Genomic DNA, 25,409 nt, shown 5'->3' on the forward strand with positions numbered 1-25,409 from the left:
GAGCCGTGAATTGGAGAAATTTACATGCGGGACACAGACTGGAATGTGAAGGTAAGCATCTTGATTGTCCTACAAGCAGAGCAACTCCTCGGGTTCCATAGAAGCAATTACCAAGTAAAGACATTCCATCCTGAAGTGACGGAGACGTACTCGTCTTTTAACCCCTTCATGACCTTGGGATTTTCCGTTTTTCCGTGTTCGTTTTTCACTCCCCTCCTTCCCAGAGCCATAACTTTTTTATTTCTCCGTCAATTTGGCCATGTGAGGGCTTATTTTTTGCGGGACAAGTTGTACTTTTGAACGACATCATTGGTTTTACCATGTCGTGTACTAAAAAACGGGAAAAAATTTCCAAGTGCAGTGAAATTGCAAAAATAAGTGCAGTCCCACACTTGTTTTTTGTTTGGCTTTTTTGCTAGGTTCACTAAATGCTAAAACTGACCAGCCATTATGATTCTCCAGGTCAGAACGAGTTCATAGACACCTAACATGACTAGGTTATTTTTCACCTAAGTGGTGAAAACAAAACCCAAACTTTGCAAAAAAAAAAAAAAAAAAAGCGCCATTTTCCGATACTCGTAGCGTCTCCATTTTTCGTGATCTGGGGTCAGGTGAGGGCTTATTTTTGCGTGCCGAGATGGTGTTTTTAATTATAGCATTTTGGTGCAGATACGTTCTTTTGATCGCCCGTTATTGCATTTTAATGCAATATCGCGGCGACCAAAAAAACGTAATTCTGGCGTTTCGAATTTTTTTCTCGCTACGCTGTTTAGCGATCAGGTTAATGCTTTTTTTTATTGATAGATCGGGCGATTCTGAAGGCGGCGATACCAAACATGTGTAGGTTTGATTTTTTTTTATTTATTTTGATTGGGGCGAAAGGGGGGTGATTTAAACTTTCATATTTTTTTATTTTTTTCACTTTTTTTTAACTTTTTTTTTTTTTTTTTACTTTTGCCATGCTTCAATAGCCTCCATGGGAAGCTAGAAGCAGGCACAGCACGATCGCCTCTGCTACATAGCAGTGATCTGCTGTTCGCTGCTATGCAGCAGAAAATCAGGTGTGCTGTGAGCGCCGACCACAGGGTGGCGCTCACAGCTGCCGGGGATCAGTAGCCATAGAGGTCTCAAGGACCTCTATGGTTACCATTCTGAAGCATCGCCGACCTCCGATCATGTGACGGGGGTCGGCGATGACGTCATTTCCGGCCGCCCGGCCGGATGCGGTAGTTAAGTGCCGCTGTCTGCGTTTGACAGCGGCATTTAACTAGTTAATAGCGGCGGGTGAATCACGATTTCACCCGCCGCTATTGCGGGCACATGTCAGCTGTTCAAAACAGCTGACATGTCCCGGCTTTGATGCGGGCTCACCCCGGAGCCCTGCATCAAAGCAGGGGAGCTGACCTCGGACGTACTATCCCGTCCGAGGTCAGTAAGGGGTTAAGTCATTTGAGGTCCAGAATTGGAGAGAGAGAGCTGCCCTTCTTTGGAACAAAAAGGTTGGAATAAAAACTTGAAAAGCATTCTTGAGAAGGAACAGGTACGATGACTCCTCTGTGGAGGAGTGAGGAGATGGCTTGAAAGAAACCTGGGACCTGAGCTGGGAGACTTCCTGGGGTGGGGAAGTGTAGAAAATTTTATTTTGTACCCGGAGATCACAATCTCTCTGACCCAGGCGCCGTCGACCACAGATAGCCACACATCCTGGTAGAGTAAAAGATGGCCACCCACCCTGGGAGGGTTCCCAGGTGGGGGTGACTAGTCAATCAAGGGAGAATCTATTAGAGTGGGAAGAACAACCCCTTGTGTGCCAGTTAGGGGCAGGCTTGAATGACTGCTTCCTTCTCTTCTCTCCCACTAGGTAGAAGAATGGTCCTATTGGGAGGAGGTCCCAAGGGAAGAGAAGGGACGAAACTGAAGAGAACGTCTCATAGTTAAAGGGCCACTGTCACCCCCTCCAGCCGTTATAAACTAAAAGAGCCACCTTGTGCAGCAGTAATGCTGCATTCTAACAAGGTGGCTCTTTTAGTTTTTGGTGCATGTATTCCCAAATTAAAGCGTTTTATAACTTCTCCAAAATACCGGTCTTTCGCCAGGGAGGCAGGTCCTCACCCCCCTGCTTGAAACACCACACTGCCGTCACTCAAATCTTCAGGGGCGCCGGGCACCGCCCCCTCCGCGCTGTTTTCGCATGAAATCCGGCGCCTGCGCTGTGTAGTACTGTCTGGTGCAGGTGCAGTGAGCTCTGGCCGTCTGACGTCACAGCCAGACTTGCAGACTGCGCCTGTGTGGCCAGTGCGGCCACCCACCTTGTGAATCCCAGCCCCGCAGTGTGTTATGCATTATGCAGAGTGCGGGGCTGGGATTCACAAACAGGGCGGCCGTCTGCAAGCCTGGCTGTGACGTCAGATGGCCAGAGCTCACTGCGCCTGCACCAGACAGTACTACACAGCGCAGGCGCCGGATTTCATGTGAAAACAGCGCGGAGGGGGCGGTGCCCGGCGCCCCTGAAGATTTGAGTGACGGCAGTGTGGCGTTTCAAGCAGGGGGGTGAGGACCTGCCTCCCTGGCGAAAGATAGGTATTTTGGAGAAGTTATAAAACGCTTTATTTTGGGAATACATGCACCAAAAACTAAAAGAGCCACCTTGTTAGAATGCAGCATTACTGCTGCACAAGGTGGCTCTTTTAGTTTATAATGGCTGGAGGGGGTGACAGTGGCCCTTTAAAGGGCGTTTTGGCTTAGGCTGAGGAAGGGAGGTGTTCTTACCGATGGTAGTGTAAAAAAGGTTTGATCCAACTTGGACCCAAAGAGTCTTGAACCTAACCTTGGAAGGGGAGTTTGGTAAGGGACGTCTTTGAAGGCGGGTCTGCGTTACAGGCCTTAAAAAAGTTGTCCACTACTTTGACAACTTTGCATACCCCTCGCTTTGTCCAGATAACATAATAAAGCTTATACTCACTTCCCGTGCCGGTACCGGTGTCTGCACTCGCTCTCTCCCCCAGGGCTCTCGGGCAGTGTTGTGATATGTGACGCCGGCGCTCAATCGGTGCTGGTGTCACTGTCCCCGCCCTTGGCCATTTTGAACATGAAGAGGAAGCCGGGGATCAGCTGCATGAGAATTGTAATGGATTATAACTGTCAGTGCTGCACTGACACAAGCCCCTGAGTCCGTGCTCTGCACATGGTCTGAGGGGCTTACCATAGCCTGGTCACCCGGTGAAGACATCAGTGGCAACAATCGGTCCTCAGCGATAGCGTGCGGGGGCACTGATTGGAGGGCAAAAGGAGCTGCCTCCCTCTGACTGCCTTATAAATACTGCAAACGACCACAGTATTTAGGGGGTTAAAGTGTCAGGAGCTGCTCCAATGGATGCACACCACAAGAATATATATATATCAAAGGATATTTATTGACACACAACAACTTCAAAACACACAAAACATATTTAAAAACCATACAAAGTACGATTGGCACATAGATGAATAACGTATTCAAACAATACAAAATACAAGTCTGCAAAAAAACGGTATATAAACACAGCAGAAGAAACCCTCTGGCTCATGGAGCTGATAGCAGACGACCGGATAAGTGCACAACCTTTATAAGAGCCCAAGACTATCCACCAAACTGGGAAAACCACTAGAATGTGGAAAGCCACCTACAGGGCAAGGCCACCCAAATTCAGTGGCATATGAGATAACTTATAAAGTCCCAGCAAATCCCATGTCTCTAATAAGACAGGTAGGCTGAACATACCCAAGGTGGAAAGGGCAGGCACGCCGGCTCCGGACGCAGACAAAGTGTGTGCCAAAGGAAAAAACGCCCAACGCGTATCGCCCTTCTCGGGAGGGCTTCGTCAGGGGAAGATGCTGTATGTCAAAGGGCCCCCTGTATAAATAGTAAGTATATGGCTCACCTAATGAAACGCAGGTGGAAGGGGATGCCGGCGCTGCCGGAAGTATACTATTTCAGAGGGGAGGATACGTCACCCAGCAAGGAGGAGTGGACACACCCGCCCTTTTTCCGCACTAGGCAGAGGGTGCGCGTGCGCAGTCGCACCAGCAAGACCAGAGTCTCTCCAGCCGCCGGAGACGTGGCCGGTCTATGTGCGGGATGTGCGCAAGCGCAAATGAGCAACTAAGGGGAGCGCAACTCCTCTTATAGCCGAGAAGGTGATCGGCCAAACCAGGACAGAGCGCATCGCCAGGACATGGGAACCGCCCTAGTAGAAATATAAAAAATGCTGCGTAAGAAGCCATCTACTAAATATGTGGCAAAATGTCCCTGCAGCCCCTAGAGGCATATATAGACTTTGCAGCCTAGTAAAAGCAGGTCTAGATCGAAATATACGCTGCAGAAATGAAGTCACCTGCAGCCCAACCAATATGGAAAGCCATATAGTAGTAGCCAAGCTTAGGATCGACATATATGTGGGGTCCCAAATGGGAACCTGTATAACAAACCCTATGCTCTTATATAAGCATACATACGAAGTGCAGGCACCTCAATAGCCACACAACCCCCGGGGGCACACCACCACACATATCATACAGAATCAAAGCAGCCTAAAAGGGAAAGGGTATTAGTATAAAAGATAGTAATATGACACCATAAATAGTTTTTATTAAATATTACATTGAAATATAACAAAACATAGCTTATGCATATTCCCCAAAAAAGCAGCAAACCCCCAAATGCGGCGTCCTAGACAGGCGGAAGTCAAATCGCCCTATCCCCTAAATCAAGACATGACATATGCACACTCCCCAAGTAGCAGCTAACCCCCAAATACGGCATCTTAGATAGATAGAAGTAGGATCGCCCCATCCCCTAAGACCAAAGTTCCTGTAGAACATGAGCAAAATGGCCATTGAGTAGACAAACCCTAGATGGAATTCTGTAAAGCAAATCATGAAGGCATACATAAAGCAGCGAAGACCTGGATCCCTATAGCGCCCCATGAGCCATTGAGGGGTAACAGGGTGAACTTGATGAACCAAACCCCTGCAAAAAACAACAACCAAACTATAAACAAAAGAATAACGCCAGATGTCAAAAATGGAAAAAAACAGCAAATCCATAGAATTTCAGATCGACAGTGACGTCAGAAATAAATGTATTTGACCCGATGGAAGTTTCTCAACATGGCCACTCATTCTTCATAACATGAGCCCAGGATTTACAAATAGAAGATAGGGTCCTTCACGGTGATATACGAACTTGGAAATTACTCCATCCCGGATCCAAAACATCACTCCCATAGATGTATGAGCTGCGAGCCAGAAGGAATTCGAGGCCATAATCTAGAATACATCCAAAAATCAAAAATCAAGGAAAACATAACCAAAGAGGAATACGGAATGGGAGAAGGGGGGGGGGGGTTGGGGGGCTGGGAGGGGGAGGGCAAAGAAGATTAATTAACCCAAAAAAACGGTAAACAATAACTCCTCATTAAGCCCCCCCGGAGTCACTGATCCCAAATGAAAAATCCACCGAGCCTCAGCTCGGAGGAGCTGAGGTACAATGGGGCCGCCCCTATTTGTCCGATGGATTCTTTCCAACCCAACCACCTGCGTGTTGGTGGTGCGTCCCCCATGATGGGACAGAAAATGGGAAGCAACTGGGGTAAGCATTTTACCCTTGGCCCGATCACCCCGTTGTGACATTTTATTATAGCCAATATTAGTGCGCTCTATTTCTTGTTTCTCATGCAGTTCAGTCTTTCCCTATTTTTTATAGGGCTTTCTTGAGTAGCACACATCCTATTATGGATTATGTTAATTAATATAAAATCCCTTATGGGATATTAGTTTTTGTATTATTCTTGATAGTATATGGCTGCCTGGTGGCGTTCATCGTAGGTGGGTTTTACACATCTCTCTTTGGATCGGGTTCTTCCCCACCAGTCTTCTCATAGTCCCTTGGCTTATGGTTGTTTTTTTGTATTCCAGTATTCTCTTCAGATATCCTTTTGTACAATGGACTGGGAGGCGCGTGAGGCGGCATGGCAGGCTCAGTCGGCTGATGTTTTCTCCTCTGCAAGGGACACTGCTGTCGACTCAGATTTTGTAAAACTCACAACGGAATTGACTACGGTCCATCGTACCGGCATACGGTTATGGTGGAATATCCGTAGTCTAGAGGAGTATATCAAGTCCAACATCGTGCCCCGTGGCCTCAGAGTATCCATTTATCCAGCCTGGGAGCCTTCCCCTGTATTTAAGAACACTTGGGAACAGGGATTGCTCAAATGTTCCGGTATTATTATTAATATGCTGCTGGAGCATGATAGAGAACTGTTATTAGTAACCGAAACCAAAATTAAGGATCTGGACTCGAAGCTGGTTAAGTTTGATGAGGTTAAGGAGGTCCAACCTTTCAGACAGCGATTGAAGGAGAATCTGGACAAATATGACAGATATCATGAATAAGAAGAAATCTAAATTTTTTAGAGACCGTATGGACTTTGAGTCATCTAGGGTTTTCAGATGGAAATATCGGGGCAACCAGAGATTGGCTACGCCTGCACAGAAAACCAGAGACATGGTGCAAGATGGTCCAAGTACTACCAATTATACTTCGGGTAGCGATTTTTTATCATCGGCAGAAAGCGAGCCAGACGCCGGGTCCGAAGAGGGCGTAGGCGCCGCCGTAGCACCCACACGGACCACTCGGTTCGGGGGTCGGCGCCAGTTGACACAGAAACAATATCGGAACTATCGCAAATACTAGCCTCGTCCTCAGTGGAAGCGGATTCGATGGGGGTCCATGCTTCAGGTAATGTGTTGCAGGTCATCAACCTTTCTGATTATGTTTTGTCTCCCATTGAATTGTCTGTCCTACAGAGGGGTTTAACTTTTTCACCTGTACAAAGTGCTGATAAATTTACACTTGTAAAGGATTTATATCTCTTCTGTAGGAAGCTCATTCTCCAAGTGCTGCATAGTCGGCCTCATTTGGCTAATAATACGGATTACACGGACCAGCAAATTCTACAGGATTTGATTCAATTACTTCACGAGAATGAGGTCGGCCCAGGTAGGAATCGCTTTCCTCATAGAAATCCATCTAGGATCTCTCCACCCCTCTCATTGGTGCCCGCCATTCGGGTTTTCTTCGAATTGGTTAAGAGGGATATTATGAATCTTGTCCCTCGGTCACTGGTCCCTAATAATCTAAATAGGGAGGAACAAAGGGCCCTTACCAAGCTTCGTCAGAACTCCACATTTTTGATTAAAGAGGCGGACAAAGGAGGTAACGTGGTCTTGTGGCCACATGCTTTATACCTGGAGGAGGCACAGCGCCAACTGGGTGACTGTAGGTTCTATAGGAAATTGCCCTCTGATCCTACCGTTACTTTTGCCTCAAGGCTTAGACGTCTTCTTGACAGGGCTATGGATTTGGGCATTATCGACCACCATGAGCATAAATTCTTGTGGGTGGAGTGCCCGGTTACAGCGACCTTTTACTTACTACCTAAGGTACACAAATGTTTACTTAAACCTCCAGGTAGGCCCATAGTGGCCTGCATTGGTAGTTTGTGTGAAAAGGTCTGCATTTATGTTGACTTTTTTCTCCAGCCCTTAGTCAAGACACTACCTTCTTTTGTCAAGGACTCAGCCCACTTTATCCAGATTTGCCGGGGCCTGACGGTGCCTCCTGGGGCCTGGCTCGTGACTTGCGATGTGGAGTCTTTGTACTCCAACATCGGCCACGAGGACGGCATCCAGGCGGTCCTGTTCTTTTTGGACCAACTCAATCACTCTGACCGTATGCACGATTCCCTGTTAGTGGACTTGCTAGATTTTATACTTAGGCACAATTATTTTTTGTTTGACAGGGCCTATTATCTACAAGTCTCAGGGGTGGCCATGGGTGCGAGATGTGCGCCCGCCCTAGCAAATTTGTTTTTAGGATGGTGGGAGGCCACCAAGGTGTTTTCATCTGTACCGTTTAGGGAGAAGGTTTCGCATTGGTCCAGGTATATTGATGACCTATTCTTTGTTTGGACGGGCTCTCAAGAAGAATGTTGTCGGTTTATTGAGTCTCTAAATAATAATACTCATCATATCTTTCTAACATATGCCATGTCATTGTCTACAGCTACATTCTTGGAATTGGAGGTCTCGTTGGATAATGGATCGATCATGACCAAATTGTATCGAAAACCCACGGCCACAAACAGCTTATTGGATTTTAGGAGCTTCCACCCGCTCCATACCCGGATGGGTGTTCCAACAGGCCAATTCCTTCGAGCCAGAAGGAACTGTACCAATGACTTGGATTTTCAGATAGAAGCTAGGGAGCTCACTCATCGCTTTAAGGACCGGCACTACCCACATAGGAGCATTTCGAGGGCCTATCAGCGGGCTAGAGCCCACACACAGGATTCACTATTGGCCCCAAGGACTAGGGTAAGTGATAATAAACCTAGGTTCATTACGACGTTTAACAACAATTGGGTTGGTCTTAGTACCTGGTATCCTGCGTAAACATTGGGGGATACTCACCACGGACCTTAGTACTTCATCTATCGTGGGTGATCGGCCCCTGATAGTTGCCAGAAGGGCCCCGAATTTTAGGGACATCCCTACCAGGAGTCACTATGCCAGACAAACTACTCGTACAGGTCAGGGCATTAGACTCCTGGGTTCTTTTGCCTGTGGTGACTGTAATGTCTGTGCTCATATGACCACGACCAGGGACTCTTTCATCAACCCCTCGGATGGCGGACGGTATAAACTATGCTCCTACATCAATTGCAAGACTTCATATGTGATCTACGCCCTAATCTGTCCTTGCCATCTGGTATATGTAGGTCAAACTACACAAGAATTACGCCGTAGAATACAGAAGCATTTTTCTACCATTCATATGGCCTCGGGTGATCGGGCCAAGGGTAAAATGCTTACCCCAGTTGCTTCCCATTTTCTGTCCCCATCATGGGGGACGCACCACCAACACGCAGGTGGTTGGGTTGGAAAGAATCCATCGGACAAATAGGGGCGGCCCCATTGTACCTCAGCTCCTCCGGTGGATTTTTCATTTGGGATCAGTGACTCCGGGGGGGCTTAATGAGGAGTTATTGTTTACCGTTTTTTTGGGTTAATTAATCTTCTTTGCCCTCCCCCTCCCAGCCCCCCAAACCCCCCCCCCCCCTTCTCCCATTCCGTATTCCTCTTTGGTTATGTTTTCCTTGATTTTTGATTTTTGGATGTATTCTAAATTATGGCCTCAAATTCCTTCTGGCTCGCAGCTCATACATCTATGGGAGTGATGTTTTGGATCCGGGATGGAGTAATTTCCAACTTCGTATATCACCGTGAAGGAACCTATCTTCTATTTGTAAATCCTGGGCTCATGTTATGAAGAATGAGTGGCCATGTTGAGAAACTTCCATCGGGTCAAATACATTTATTTCTGACGTCACTGTCGATCTGAAATTCTATGGATTTGCTGTTTTTTTCCATTTTTGACATCTGGCGTTATTCTTTTGTTTATAGTTTGGTTGTTGTTTTTTGCAGGGGTTTGGTTCATCAAGTTCACCCTGTTACCCCTCAATGGCTCATGGGGCGCTATAGGGATCCAGGTCTTCGCTGCTTTATGTATGCCTTCATGATTTGCTTTACAGAATTCCATCTAGGGTTTGTCTACTCAATGGCCATTTTGCTCATGTTCTACAGGAACTTTGGTCTTAGGGGATGGGGCGATCCTACTTCTATCTATCTAAGATGCCGTATTTGGGGGTTAGCTGCTACTTGGGGAGTGTGCATATGTCATGTCTTGATTTAGGGGATAGGGCGATTTGACTTCCGCCTGTCTAGGACGCCGCATTTGGGGGTTTGCTGCTTTTTTGGGGAATATGCATAAGCTATGTTTTGTTATATTTCAATGTAATATTTAATAAAAACTATTTATGGTGTCATATTACTATCTTTTATACTAATACCCTTTCCCTTTTAGGCTGCTTTGATTCTGTATGATATGTGTGGTGGTGTGCCCCCGGGGGTTGTGTGGCTATTGAGGTGCCTGCACTTCGTATGTATGCTTATATAAGAGCATAGGGTTTGTTATACAGGTTCCCATTTGGGACCCCACATATATGTCGATCCTAAGCTTGGCTACTACTATATGGCTTTCCATATTGGTTGGGCTGCAGGTGACTTCATTTCTGCAGCGTATATTTCGATCTAGACCTGCTTTTACTAGGCTGCAAAGTCTATATATGCCTCTAGGGGCTGCAGGGACATTTTGCCACATATTTAGTAGATGGCCTCTTACGCAGCATTTTTTATATTTCTACTAGGGCGGTTCCCATGTCCTGGCGATGCGCTCTGTCCTGGTTTGGCCGATCACCTTCTCGGCTATAAGAGGAGTTGCGCTCCCCTTAGTTGCTCATTTGCGCTTGCGCACATCCCGCACATAGACCGGCCACGTCTCCGGCGGCTGGAGAGACTCTGGTCTTGCTGGTGCGACTGCGCACGCGCACCCTCTGCCTAGTGCGGAAAAAGGGCGGGTGTGTCCACTCCTCCTTGCTGGGTGACGTATCCTCCCCTCTGAAATAGTATACTTCCGGCAGCGCCGGCATCCCCTTCCACCTGCGTTTCATTAGGTGAGCCATATACTTACTATTTATACAGGGGGCCCTTTGACATACAGCATCTTCCCCTGACGAAGCCCTCCCGAGAAGGGCGATACGCGTTGGGCGTTTTTTCCTTTGGCACACACTTTGTCTGCGTCCGGAGCCGGCGTGCCTGCCCTTTCCACCTTGGGTATGTTCAGCCTACCTGTCTTATTAGAGACATGGGATTTGCTGGGACTTTATAAGTTATCTCATATGCCACTGAATTTGGGTGGCCTTGCCCTGTAGGTGGCTTTCCACATTCTAGTGGTTTTCCCAGTTTGGTGGATAGTCTTGGGCTCTTATAAAGGTTGTGCACTTATCCGGTCGTCTGCTATCAGCTCCATGAGCCAGAGGGTTTCTTCTGCTGTGTTTATATACCGTTTTTTTGCAGACTTGTATTTTGTATTGTTTGAATACGTTATTCATCTATGTGCCAATCGTACTTTGTATGGTTTTTAAATATGTTTTGTGTGTTTTGAAGTTGTTGTGTGTCAATAAATATCCTTTGATATATATATATTCTTGTGGTGTGCATCCATTGGAGCAGCTTCTTTTCTTTGTTGCATTTCCCATGTTTGGCTGCTGGGTTGCACCCCGTTGTGACATTTTATTATAGCCAATATTAGTAGTGCGCTCTATTTCTTGTTTCTCACAAAGTGTCAGGAGCAACGCGGACAGAATAAGCTGACACTCGGCGGCGATCGCGTGTTAACGCCTCTGTGTGCACAAAATCACCTGGACGTACTCAGTACGTCCAAAGTCGGTAAGTACCAAATGACCATGATGTACCGAGTACGTCCAAGGATGGGAAGGGGGTTAAAAGGATGTATAGTGGGTTTTCACATTACTGGTAACATAAAGGCTCTGGTAAAGCGTCCCTGAAAAAAAAAATACAGCAAAATCTGCTCTCCCAAATCCAAATATCTGTTTCCCTTCTGAGCCCCAGTGTGCCTAAACTGCATTTAGCGTCTACATGATCGGCATTTCAGTAGCGATAGAGCCTGATAAATTTACAGGGTGCATGGCTCCAGAAGCATGAGCTGGGCACAATGCATGGGGACTACAACGGACGGGGGAACTAAAATGGCAGATTTACAGTTTTCACTCAGCAACTTCCATTGCTGCTATTTTCTGAAAAACACCCATGCATTCAAATTCGTCACACATGTAGATAAATTCCCAAAAGGGAGCAATTTCCAAAATGAGGACACTTGAGGGGGAATTCGGCTTTTCTGGCACTTAGGGGCTCTGTATATGGAGTCTGCAAACTATTCTACTAAAATTTGTTTTGCAAGAGTCAAATATCGCTCCTTCCCTCCCAAGTCTCGCCGTGTTGCTAAGCAGTACTGTGCAGTCACATATGGGGTACTGCCTAGTTCAGCAGAAATTGTGACAAATTTTGGTGCGATTTTCACGAGTGACCATGAAAAATATGGGGTTAAACGTAAATTATTGTGGTAAAAATGTAATTCTATTTTTTTTCACCGCCCAATGGTATAAATTTCTGTAAATACCCGTGGTGTCAATATGATCACTGCAACCCTAGATTCATTCATTGAGGTGTAGTTTGTAAAATGGGGTCAGTCATGGGGGAGTGGGTGGGTTCCGCTGTGCAGACAAGATCTGCGCTACAATCTGGGTATATTAGCGGAAATAAATAAAAATTGGGGCCAAAATAACATATTAGTGGTAGCAATGTAAATATTCTTTATTCATCAGCCAATGGTATACATTTCGGTGAGGCACATGTGATGATGATGAAAATGTTCACTTCACTTCAAGAATTCTAGTTTGCAAAGTTGTGTCGCTTATGGGTGTTCTGGCACTTCAGAGGCTCTGCCAATCTGACAACACCCTCAAATGATTCCAGCAAAATCTGCACTCTCATATGGAGCTTCTCATCTGCACTTTACCTCAAAAGTAGTTTTCTGGGTGTATTGGCGCACTCAGGAGAAATTGCGTGACTAATTGTACATTCATTTTCTCCTATTACCCCTTTCTGAAATAAACTTGGGGCGAAAGCAACATTTTAGTGGAAAAAAATGGTAATTTTTCATATACTCAGACAACTCAAAGAATCACCTGAGTGTTAGAAATGCTCACTACGCCCTTAAATGAAATTCTCTAGAGGTGCAGTTTCCACTGTGGGATCATTTGTGGGGTTTCTACTGTTTTGGCGTGTCATGGGATCTTCAAATGTGACATGGTGTCCACAATCTATTCCAGCCAAAATGGCGCTCTAAAATTAAAATGGCACTCCTTCCCTACAGAGCCCTGCCGCGTACCCAAACAGTAGTTTTCCCCTATATAAGCCCACAACAAATTGCTCCATCCATTTTTTTCCTGTTATCCTTGTGAAAATGAAAAATTTAGGGCTAAAGCAACAATTTTGCATGAAAAATGTACTGTATTTTGCAGACCATAAGACTTTCTGGACCATAAGAAGCACCCTAAATTTTGGGGAGGAAAACAAATGTTTAACAAAATGGTAGTGTGTCTTATAGTCAGCTTTTACGATGGCTTACTACGGGCGGGGAGGGTCGCAGAGGTGGTATAATGGGGTCCCTGGAGGTAGGGTCACTGCTGCAGGAAGTTGGCGGTGGAGGCAGGAGTGGGGCGTTGCTGCGGGCTACGGGCTCAGAGGTGGTGTTTGGCAGTGCAAGGCTGTGATGGGACCTGGGTATTTACAAAATGTTGGGAGTCCCCGCACTTCCCTTTTCACTGCAGTATACTTCGGGACTTCCAAATTGCTTTAATTCCTGTGTAATTCCTGCTTCTTGAATTTAATTTTTAGGACTTTGAAAAGTGCACTTTTTAAAATGGTGTCACTTTTGATTATTTTCTGTGACATAGGGCCCTCAAACTCACTTCATATATTTTGGTTGTAGCTTTGTTGTAAAAGAAAAAAATATGAAGAATTGCTGATTAACTTTGCTAAATTTTCAAAATGTGAAATTTTCAATATTCTCGTAAATAAACGGAAATCATATGAACCAAAATTTAAAACTAACATGAAGTGCAGTGTGTCACAAAAAACAATCTCAGAATCAGTGGGATATGTTGAAGTGCTCCAGAGTTATTACCACAAAGTGACACTGGTCAGAATTGAAAAAATTGTCCTGGTCAAGAAGGTGAAAACAGCCTTGGGGTGAAGGGGTTAATTGTGACTCTGCAGTGTGCATAAATAAGGCTACTAGCTCCAGATATTACCTCAATCTAGCAAAAATGCTCCTTGTATACAGAGCATTAACGTCACAAGTCGGCAGTAAGATTACTATAGAAATAAGAACTGGAAAAGTCTTGGTGACAGCAATGATTATACTGCGTAAAAGACCCTACCTGAACAGGGGAAGCGTTTGCGTAACCCCCCATAGTGATGGGAACAGAGAACTGCTCCATGAATACAGGCAGGGTACCAAGTTTTCCAGGGAAGACAAAGTCAAAAAGAGACCATAGTTCCCGCAAGTTATTTTGCATTGGAGAACCAGACAGAATTAAGCGATGTGGTGTTCGAAACTGAAATGAAAAAAAAAAGAATATGCAATTAATTAATAAGCAGTCAGATTTTTGTCTCACTTAAAGACCCCATAGAAATTAGAGCTCCCCACTACGCTTTAGATAGTGATGCTCTGCCAAGTCCTACTTTGCTCTTTATGACAGATTTGTTTTACCAGACATCAGCCTATGTCCGGGAGAACCGAAGGATCTGCCACTGGAATTCCAACATGCCGATCCATCTCTTCCCTGACGTCAATCACCCAGGTAGACTTGGGATGCCCCACATACACATTAGACAGTCAGCCGATCATACCAATATCGGCAGGTTCGGCCAACTGTAGTCTAGTGGGGACCTCAACACTAATTAGATAAATTACACTACTCACAAAAAATTAGGGATATTTGGCTTTCGGGTGAAATTTATGGAAAACGTATAAGTTCACGCTACAGTGGTATTTTATCATGAAAGTAGGGCATTTAAGTAGAAACACGCAATGATGATTTCCTCATCTTCAAAAATTTATTGAAACAAAAGCCAAGAACAGTGGTGGCTATAACCCCCCCCCCCCCCACACACCTAAAAAATTATGTCAGTGTCTCAATAACTTGTATTGTAAGACAAACATGGAAGAGCGCAGCATGAGAAGCACCTGGTGGTTTAATTGGGATGTTTCACTGAAAGGTGAGGGGATTAGCCTCTCATCTGGAAGGGTTTTGCACCCCTGCACAACTCCGGTTTTGGCCATCCGTGCACCGCTGACCCCCATCACATGAACGGGGGTCATCGGTGCATTGGCATAACAACCAGAGGTCTCATGAAGACCTCTTTGGTTGTTGATGCCAGATTGCTGTAAGTGCCACCCCGTGGTCGGCGCTTATAGCAATGCAGTAATTCTGCTGCATAGGAGCAATAAGAGCATCGCTCCTATGTAGCAGAGCCGATCAGGCTATGCCAGCTTCTAGCCTCCCATGGAGGCTATTGAGGAATGGCAAAAGAAAAAAAAAAAAAAAAAAGTTTTAAAAAATATGGAGGGGGAAAAAAAAAAAAAAAAAGTTTACATCATCCTTTTGCCCCATTCAAAATAAAACAATGGAAAAAAAATCAAACCTACACACATTTTGTATTGCCAAGTTCAGAAAAAATTTTTTTAACCTGATCGCTAAATGGCGTAGCGAGAAAAAAATTCCAAACGCCAGAATTACGTTTATTTTGGTCGCCGCTACATTGCAATAACAGCCAATCAAAAGAAAGTACCGCACCCAAATGACATCATTAAAAACAGCAGCTTGGCACGCAAAATATAAGCCCTATCCTGACCTGAGAACCTGAAAAATGGAGACGCTACGGGTATCGGAAAATTGCAAAACCTAAAAAAGATCCGGGGGTGAAAGGGTTTAAATCTCCTGAAAAACAGATCTTCACCTCCTAGTATTGATATTTATGAAGAGACTTAGCAGCACAGATCTGTTCTATTTAGATTATGAATTCTGAAATAAAAATGATATCTAAGAAATTCAGCAGCACAATGTTATGAAATAACGAGCCATATGCTGTTGGCTGCGTAGGCTGTACCCACTTGTTTGCACGCCATGGTTACATGCGCATTAGGATTACGGATCTTGTGTCCCTCATCCAAGATGATATAGTGCCAGTGGTACCTAATCAGTTCTTCCTGCATTAAGCGGACATTAGAATACGAAGTGATGAGAACACCACGACTGTTGCCTATTTCCCCAATTAACTTCACCTGCAATACAAAGAAAGAGGTTTGTAAGCAGAACGAAAACACTATTGAAATATTACATTGTATCTATGAGAACAAGACCATGAAGACAGGAAAGGTACAACCAGCAAAATGACAATTCATGCAAGCTCACCCACTTGGGAAACCCTACAGAGAGACTATGATTTCCCCTATTACAAAGGGACTAGCAGCACAGAGGCTACATCCTACCATACAATCAGAGGCAGATTAGCCAGACATTTGTTGCTAAACCTCATTGTTATGAACACAGTAAGTAGCGGCCCAAAAAAAAAAACCGCCCCTCAATGTTTTGCACTACATGTTGTAAAAACCCTATTGAAGAGCAATGACAAGCCGGCAGAGTATTACTGACTGCAACAAAAGTTTTGCCTGACAGTTCATTTTCCCCACTCCTCCTAGACTTTACAGGTTTCAGCCGACCAACATCTGCTGTCAGGGAACAGTCAGGGGGGAATCAAACAGAACTCGCCACAATCTGCAGGTTCAGTGGCACTTCGGCTAATGTTTATGGACCCTTAAAGGGGATGCACTATAATAAAGATGTATAAAATTCCCTTGTACAAAACAGAGGCCACCGCGCCCTTTATTGCCGACAAGCTCCTGAGCTGGATGATCGTCACTGGCTGTCGCTGAATCCAAGGAAAACTATCCAATGTTGCATTAATTATCATCAATTATGAAAAATTAACCTGCCAGCATGTGCACCAGAACTGGAAGGTATTTTACCACCCACTGAGCTCCGCCATGACTTAGGGTGCTTCTTGCCTAAAGTGTGTCTTATAGTCCAGAAAATACTCCGCTTCTACCACATACACAGAATTGTATAAAATTAAAGAGCAAACAAATCCAGAAATTCAATGTTCTAGCTATGAAATCATGAAGTCTGGTCACCTTTTTACCGACAAAGCTTCCCGTCTCGTGCAGAACAGCCACGCGAATTTTAGGCCACCAAGTATGAAACTCCTTCACCCATTGGTGCATGACCGTGGTAGGACACACAATGATACTGGGACCCAAGCCTTCATATCTACAAAAAATGTTAGGGTTACAGAATGCCGAAGTTAATACAATGAGGAGAATATTAATGCACATCATGCACTGACTTCACTATTCCACCGGCCATAGGGGGCCCACTAACCGTCTGTGTCTTGGAGAATGCCCAGCTGTTCACCTTTACTAGGAAGTCCCAATATCCTATGTAATAAATGCACTTTTACCATTTTCAGAAGAAACCTCTTCTGTGCGTAAAGAATGGAGTCATATGGGTAAAAGAAATAAAAGGAAAATAACTCCAATAAAAACAAATAATGAATGTCCGGTCTACGGCTACACGAGGTCTACACGGTCTGGGAATACCGGGGAATCATGCAGCCATGATTCAGCAGTCACATAAGAGCCACTTCAGGCTTTTGTCCCACGCCTAGACAATCCCTTTATATGGATTTCTCCATCATAGTATCTGATGGCAAAACATTAGGACATGACTAACACCTTAAAGACGGGTGATTTTTCGGTTTTGCGCTTTATTTTCCTTATTCCAAGAGCCATAACGTTTTTAGATTTCCATCAATATAGCCATATGAGGGCTTATTTTTTGTAGATAGAGTTTTACTTGTGAATGACTCCATCCTTTTTATCATATGATGTACTGTAAAGTGAAAAAAAATTCAAAGTGTTGCGAAATAGCAAAAAATGTGTAAATCTGCATTTTTTAAAAATTTATTGACAGTGTCAATTTTATGGCAAAAAAAATACTTGGCTGTATGATTTTCCAGGTTGGTATGATTATGCAGATGTCAAACGTGCATAGTTATTGTTTTATTTAAGTGGTAACATTTTTTTACAAACTTGTAGAAAATAAAAATAATATATTGCCACGTTTCGAGAGCCAACATGTTTCTAATTTTCGGGATATGGAGCTGTGTAAGGGCTTGTTGTATGCGCCCCGAGCCAATGTTATTCTAGATCTAATTTTGAGGCATGGTTACATAACATATGAAATATTAAATCATCTATACCAGGGCTTTACAGGATCTGAATACACTTAGCCATGTACGTATTTATTTCTGGTGCTAGCACAGAGGGGACATACACTGTCTGCAGAATTATTAGGCAAGAGAAGATTTTGACCATATCATTTTTATTCAGACTTTCCCACACCAAGCTGTATAAACTTGAATGCTGATTGGCTGGAGCATATCAGGTGATGAGTATTTATGTAATGAGTGGTGTGTGGCCTAAGGTTCCAACACCCTTTATTAACCCCTTAGTGACAGAGCCAATTTGGTACTTAATGACCGAGCCAATTTTTACAATTCTGACCACTGTCACTTTATGAGGTTATAACTCTGGAACGCTTTATCGGATCCCGCTGATTCTGAGATTGTTTTTTCGTGACATATTGTACTTCAAGTTAGTGGTAACATTTCTTCGATATTACTTGCGATTATTTATGAAAAAACGGAAATATGGCGAAAATTTTAAAAATTTTGCAATTTTCAAACTTTGTATTTTTATGCCCTTAAATCAGAGAGATATGTCACGAAAAATAGTTAATAAATAACATTTCCCACATGTCCACTTTACATCAGCACAATTTTGGAAACAAAATTTTTTTTTGTTAGGGAGTTATAAGGGTTAAAAGTTGACCAGCAATTTCTCATTTTTACAACACCATGTTTTTTTTAGGGACCACATCACCTTTGAAGTCATTTTGAGGGGTCTATATGATAGAAAATAACCAAGTGTGACACCATTCTAAAAACTGCACCCCTCAAGGTGCTCAAAACCACATTCAAGAAGTTTATTAACCCTTTACGTACTTCACAGGAACTGAAACAATGTGGAAGAAAAAAATGAACATTTAACTTTTTTTTGCAAACATTTTACTTCAGAACCATTTTTTTAAATTTTAACAAGTGTAAAAACAGAAATGTAACCATAAATTTTATTGTGCAATTTCTCCTGAGTACGCCGATACCCCATATGTGGAGGTAAACCACTGTTTGGGCGCACCGCAGAGCTTGGAAGTGAAGGAGTGCCGTTTGACTGTTTGAATGCAGAATTGGCTGGAATTGAGATCGGACGCCATGTCGCGTTTAGAGAGACCCTAATGTGCCTAAACAGTGGAAACCCCCCACAAGTGACACCATTTTGGAAACTAGACCCCTTAAGGAACTTATCTAGATGTGTGTTGAGCACTTTGAACCCCCAAGTGCTTCACAGAAGTTTATAACGTAGAGCCGTGAAAATAAAAAAATCGCATTTGTTTTCACAAAAATTATTTTTTCGCCCCCACAAATTTTTATTTTCACAAGGGTAACAGGAGAAATTAGACCACAAAAGTTGTTGTGCAATTTCTCCTGAGTACGTCGATACCCCATATGTGGGGGTAAACCACTGTTTGGGCGCACCGCAGAGCTTGGAAGAGAAGGAGTGTCGTTTTACTTTTTCAATGTAGAATTGGCTGGAATTGAGATCGGACGCCATGTCACGTTTGGAGAGCCCCTGATGTGCCTAAACAGTGGAAACCCCCCACAAATGACACCATTTTGGAAACTAGACCCCTTAAGGAACTTATCTAGATGTGTGGTGAGCACTTTAAACCCCCAGGTGCTTCACAGAAGTTTATAACGTAGAGCCATGAAAACAAAAAAAAAATCGCATTTTTTCTACAAAAATTATATTTTTTGCCTCCAAATTTTTATTTTACCAAGAGTAACAGGAGAAAATGGACCCCAGAAGTTGTTGTACAATTTGTCCTGAGTACGCCGACACCCCATATGTGGGGGTAAACCACTGTTTGGGCGCATGGCTGAGCTCGGAAGCAAAGGAGTGCCATTTGACTTTTCAATGCAAAATTGACTGGAATTGAGATCGGACGCCATGTCGCGTTTGGAGAGCCCCTGATGTGCCTAAACAGTAGAAACCCCCAAAAGTGACCCCATTTTGGAAAATAGACCCCCCAAGGAACTTATCTAGATATGTGGTGAGAACTTTGAATGCCCAAGTGCTTCACAGAAAGTTATAATGCAGAGTAGTGAAAATAAAAAATATATTTTTTTCCCACAAAAAAGATTTTTTAGCCCCAAAATTTTTATTTTCACAAGGGTAACAAGAGAAATTGGACCCCAAAAGTTGTTGTCCAATTTGTCCTGAGTATGCTGGTACCCAATATGTGGGGGTAAACCACTGTTTGGGCGCACGGCAGAGCTCGGAAGGGAAGGAGCGCCATTTTGGAATGCAGGCTTTGATAGAATGGTCTGCGGGCGTTATGTTGCGTTTGCAGAGCCACTGATGTACCTAAACAGTAGAAACCCCCCACAAGTGACCCCACTTTGGAAACTAGACTCCCCAAGGAACTTATCTAGATATGTGGTAAGACCTTTGAATGCCCAAGTGCTTCACAGAAGTTTATAATGCAGAGTAGTGAAAATAGAAAATATTTTTAATTTCCACAAAAAAGATTTTTTAGCCCCCAAGTTTTTATTTTCACAAGGGTAACAAGAGAAATTGGACACCAATATTTGTTCTCCAATTTGTCCTGAGTATGCTGGTACCCCATATGTGGGGGTAAACCACTGTTTGGGCGCACGGCAGAGCTCGGAAGAGAAGGAGCGCCATTTTGGAATTCAGACTTTGATAGAATTGTCTGTGGGTGTTATGTTGCGTTTGCAGAGCCCCTGATGTACCTAAACAGTAGAAACCCCCCACAAGTGACCAAATTTTGGAAACTAGACCCCCTAAGGAACTTATCTAGATATGTGGTGAGAACTTTGTATTATAAACTTCTGTGAAGCACTTGAGCATTCAGAGTAGTGAAAATAAAAAAATATTTTTTTTCCCACAAAAAAGATTCTTAGCCCCCAAGTTTTTATTTTCACAAGGGTAACAGGAGAAACTGGACCCCAAAAGTTGTTGTCCAATTTATCCCGAGTACGCTGATGCCCCATATGTGGGGGTAAACCACTGTTTGGGCGCACAGCAGAGCTCAGAAGGGAGGGAGCACCATTTGACTTTTTTAGCGCAAAATTGTCTGTCGTGTTTGGAGACCCCCTGATGTACCTAAACACTGGAAACCCCCCAATTCTAACTCCAACCCTAACTCCAACACACCCCTAACCCTAATCTCAACCCGATCCATAATCCTAATCACAACCCTAACGATAATCACAACCCTAACCCCAAAACAGCCCTAATCTCAACTCTAACCATAACCCTAATCAAAACCCTAAATCCAACACACCCCTAACCCTAATCTCAACCCTAACCTCAAACCTAACCCTAATCCCAATACACCCCTAACCCTAATCCCAACCCTAACCTTAACCCTAATCCCAACCCTAACCCTAATCCCAAACGTAACCCTAATCCCAACCGTAACCCTAATACCAACCCTAATCCAAGCCCTAACCCTAATCCCAACTCTATCGCTAACTTTAGCCCCAACCCTAACCCTAATTTTAGCCCCAACCCTAGCCCTAACCCTAACTTTAGCCCCAATCCTAACCCTAAATTTAACCCTAACCCTAGCCCTAACTTTAGCCCCAACCCTAAGGCTACTTTCACACTTGCGTCGTGTGGCATCCGTCACAATCCGTCGTTTTGGACAAAAAAACGGATCCTGCAAATGTGCCCACAGGATGCCTTTTTTGCCCATAGACTTGTATTACCGACGGATGGCCACACGTCGCGTCCATCGTGCACTGGATCCGTTGTGTTTTGGCGGACCGTCGTCACAAAAAAAGTTCAATGTCACCTTTTTTTTGTACGTCGCGTCCGCCATTTCCGCGCGTGCGTGGCCGTAACTCTGCCCCCTCCTCCCCAAGACTGACTGGGCAGCGGATGCGTTGAAAAACTGCATCCACTGCCCACGTTGTGCACAATTTTCACAACGTGCGTCGGTACGTCGGGCTGACGCATTGCGACCGCCCCGTACCGACGCAAGTGTGAAAGAAGCCTAAGGCTACTTTCACACTAGCGTCGTACTCGGCCCATCGCAGTGTGTCGGGCCGACGTACCGACGCTAGCGTTGTAAGCGCCGCACAACGGGTGCAGAGGATGCTGTTTTTTCAACGCATCCGCTGCCCCATTGTGAGGTGCGGGGAGGCGGGGGCGGAGTTCCGGCTTCGTTCGGAAAAGGCGGACACGTCGCACAAAAAAAGTTACATGTAGCGTTTTTTTGTGCCGACGGTCCGCCAAAGCACGACGCATCCGTCGCACGACGGATGCGACGTGTGGCAATCCGTCGCAATGTGTCACTAATGCAAGTCAATGGAGAAAAAACGCATCCTGCAAGCACTTTTGCAGGATGCGTTTTTTCTCCAACTACGCATTGCGACGGAAGCCAAAAAACGCTAGTGTGAAAGTAGCCTAACCCTAACCCTAGCCCTAACCCTAAATTTTGCCCCAACCCTAGCCCTAACCCTAATTTTAGCCCCAACTCGTCTCTCCTGACGGCCGGCAGATGGCAGGCGCACTGCGCATGCGCCCGCCAATTACAGATCGTTTTTTTTTTTTTTTGCGGTCGCCGGTAAACAGTTAATTACCGGCGATCGCAAAACAGGGGTCGGTAAAAACCGACCCCGATCATGTTCTTTGGGGTCTCGGCTACCCCCGGCAGCCGAGACCCCAAAGATCTTCCGGGTGCCGGGCGCACTGCGCATGCGCCCGCCATTTTTTCCCGGAAAAAAGATGGCGGCGCCCATCGGGAGCCACGAGGAGCACCGGGGGAGATAGGTGAGTATTGGGGGGCTATTGGGGGCCATCGGGGACACTTTCTCTGTCCTCCGATGTGCGATCACATCGGAGGACAGAGAAATTAAATGGCAAATCGCGTTTTTTTTTTTTGTGGTTGTTGCGACCGCCGGTAAACGGTTAATTACCGGCGATCGCAACTCGGGGGTTGGTAAAAACCCCCCGAATCATGTTCTCTGGGGTCTCGGCTACCCTCGGCAACCGAGACCCCAGAGAAAATCCGACTCTGGGGGGCGCTATTCACTTTTTCCACAGCGCCGTTAATTAACGGCGCTGTGGTTTAAGTACCCTTAGCGGCCGCCGTTAAAAGGCATATCGGCGGTCGTTAAGGGGTTAAGGTGTGAAGAAGTATTATGCAGCAAATAGTCAACAGGGTCGCAAAAACATGTTAAGAAAAAAAAGAAGCATATTATCGGCCAGAAACTTGAGGCTATGTGCACACATTGCGGATTTCATGCTGCGGATCTGCAGCAGTTTTCCATGCGTTGTACAGTACCATATAAACGTATGGAAAGCAATATCCGCAGTGCACATGCTGTGGAAAAAAAAAAAACACGTAGTAACAGGCACAGACCTCTACTTCCAATTCAAGGTGGAGGTGGGTAGACCTGAGCGAATTTCTTCAGGTCTCTGCTTATTTGGCAAGCTATAGCGCTTTCCGCATAAGCTGTAAGAGGGAACCCAGATACATGGGGCGCGCCGGCTGATCAGCTCCGCAGCTGCATGTGTCACAGCTGTGTCACTGTCACAACACATGCATGGAGAACCCAACACACAGGCTGTCCGTGCATGTGTTGTGACTGTCACACAGCTGTGACACATGCAGCTGCGGCGCCGATCACCTGCACACTCCATGTATCCGGGTTCCCTCTACAGCTTATTCGGTAAGCGCTATAGCTTGCCGAATAAGCAGGGACCCAAACAAATTCACTCAACTCTAGAGGTGGGGTACCACTATGGGTTGGTATTACTAACCCCTTAGTTACAGAGCCAATTTTGTACTTAACCCCTTAATGACAGTCACATTTTTAAAATCTGACCAGCGTCACTTTGTGTGGTAATAACTCTGGCACGCTTCAACAAATCCCAGTGATTTTGAGACTGTTTTTTCGTGACACATTATACTTTATGATAATGGTAAATTTAGGTCGATATGTTTTGTGTTTATAAAAAATATCAGAAATTTGAGAAAATTTTTTAACAAATTAGCAATTTTCAAACTTTGAATGATTATCTCTTTAATCCAGATAGTCATACCATAGCAAAACATTAATAAATAATATTTCCAACATGTTTGCTTTACATGAGAGGAGAAAGAAATTAAATGGAAAATCAGACTTTTTTTTTTTGCGGTCGCCGTTATACCATTAATAACGGCGATCGCAACACTGGGGTCGGTAAAAACCGACCCGAATCATGTTCTCTGGGGTCTCAGCTACCCTCGATAGTCGAGACCCTGGAGAAATTCCGACTCTGGGGGGGGGGGGGGGGATATACCCTTCAACCTCAGCGCCGTTAAAAAGCGGCCCTGTGGTTTAAGTACCCTTAACTGCTGACGTTAAAAGGAGTATCGGCAGTCGTTAAGGGGTTAAAGATGCGCTTATTCAACTTTTTTTTAAGTTGATTATGGACTTAAACATTCCCTCAAATTTTCTCCCAGCAGTGATACAGGAAAAAAGTCTGCATCTTTCAAGAAAAAACAAGAGAAACAAGCCACAGCATAAGTTATTCTACATACAATGTTTAACAGCATGTTCACACTGTGGCCATTTCACAGACAAAAAAACAAAATGAACATGTACCGTGCAGTAAGTAAATAATAATTGTACATGAAAATTAACATAAGGTACTTCATTAATACTATTTTGATCAAAAAAAGTGTAAAAGTCATCCCACTCCGACAAGGTATACCCAATCGGGATCGTCCTATCAAGTCCATTGCTCTTTACCTACTGCACAGCATGAACTCATTTTGATTTGACTGTGAAATGGCCACAGCGTGAACATGCTCTTACACATTGCACATATACCAACTCATGCTCATTTCTCAGGTTTTGCTGTAGTTTCTTGTACTCTTTCCCAGGCAGGGGTGTGGCTCTCCGTTTGTGAGCTATCTACATAGATTCCCATGGGCAGGTGTCTGAACAGTTGTGTCTGTATCCTGCCCTTATCTTCATTGAGGTCAGCTGATACAAAGTAAGGTTTTAGTACTAGAGACTAGAAAGGATCACGCTGATTGGGTACACCTTGTCACGGTGGGCTGGCTTTTACGCTTTTTTGATCAAAATAGTGTTAAGTACCCTATGGTATTTACACGTGCCCTTTACCTATTCAATTACTGCAGGCTATATGCTCATTTTGTTCTTTTCTTGGGTTTTACCTTTCAAGAAAACCATGATTTTTCTGCAGGACATTGTCTCATTGCAGCATTGAAGTCTCCACTGATCGGCTGCCAGAAAAGGCCTTAATGATGAAAAAATAATGACATGGTCCCTTCTTCACCAGACCTAAACCCATTTGAGAACTTGTGGACCCTTCTAATAAGGGAGATTTATGCTGAAGGAAAATGATCACCTCTCTCATCAGTGTCTGGAGGATGTGACTGGTAAGAAACTGACAGACTCCATGGACAAAAGTCTTATGGCTAATAGCGGAGAACACGGCGGCGAGATTTGTCACCAATATTTTGAGGAAATGTACTTTGTACATTTTGAGTAGTTTGATTATTCTTCATTGTAACAGATGAAAAACTATTGAGATG

The 25,409-nt window shown here is 44.5% G+C and overlaps 1 protein-coding gene across 5 annotated transcripts in view; it reads right to left on the reverse strand.

The window, feature by feature from the left end:
• Positions 1-25,409, reverse strand: part of ERCC6 (ERCC excision repair 6, chromatin remodeling factor) — a 179,547-nt gene that overhangs the window by 77,688 nt on the left and 76,450 nt on the right. For all 5 annotated transcript variants that reach the window (XM_077250751.1, XM_077250752.1, XM_077250754.1 and 2 more), the window contains exons 8-10: positions 16,784-16,919; positions 15,704-15,874; positions 13,968-14,144 (exon numbers count right to left, since the gene is read on the reverse strand). In XM_077250751.1, the coding sequence (XP_077106866.1) occupies positions 13,968-14,144; positions 15,704-15,874; positions 16,784-16,919 (484 nt within the window). The remainder of the gene's footprint in view (positions 1-13,967; positions 14,145-15,703; positions 15,875-16,783; positions 16,920-25,409) is intronic.

The sequence above is a fragment of the Ranitomeya variabilis genome, chromosome 4 (assembly GCF_051348905.1).
Source record: "Ranitomeya variabilis isolate aRanVar5 chromosome 4, aRanVar5.hap1, whole genome shotgun sequence".
Taxonomy (NCBI): domain Eukaryota; kingdom Metazoa; phylum Chordata; class Amphibia; order Anura; family Dendrobatidae; genus Ranitomeya; species Ranitomeya variabilis.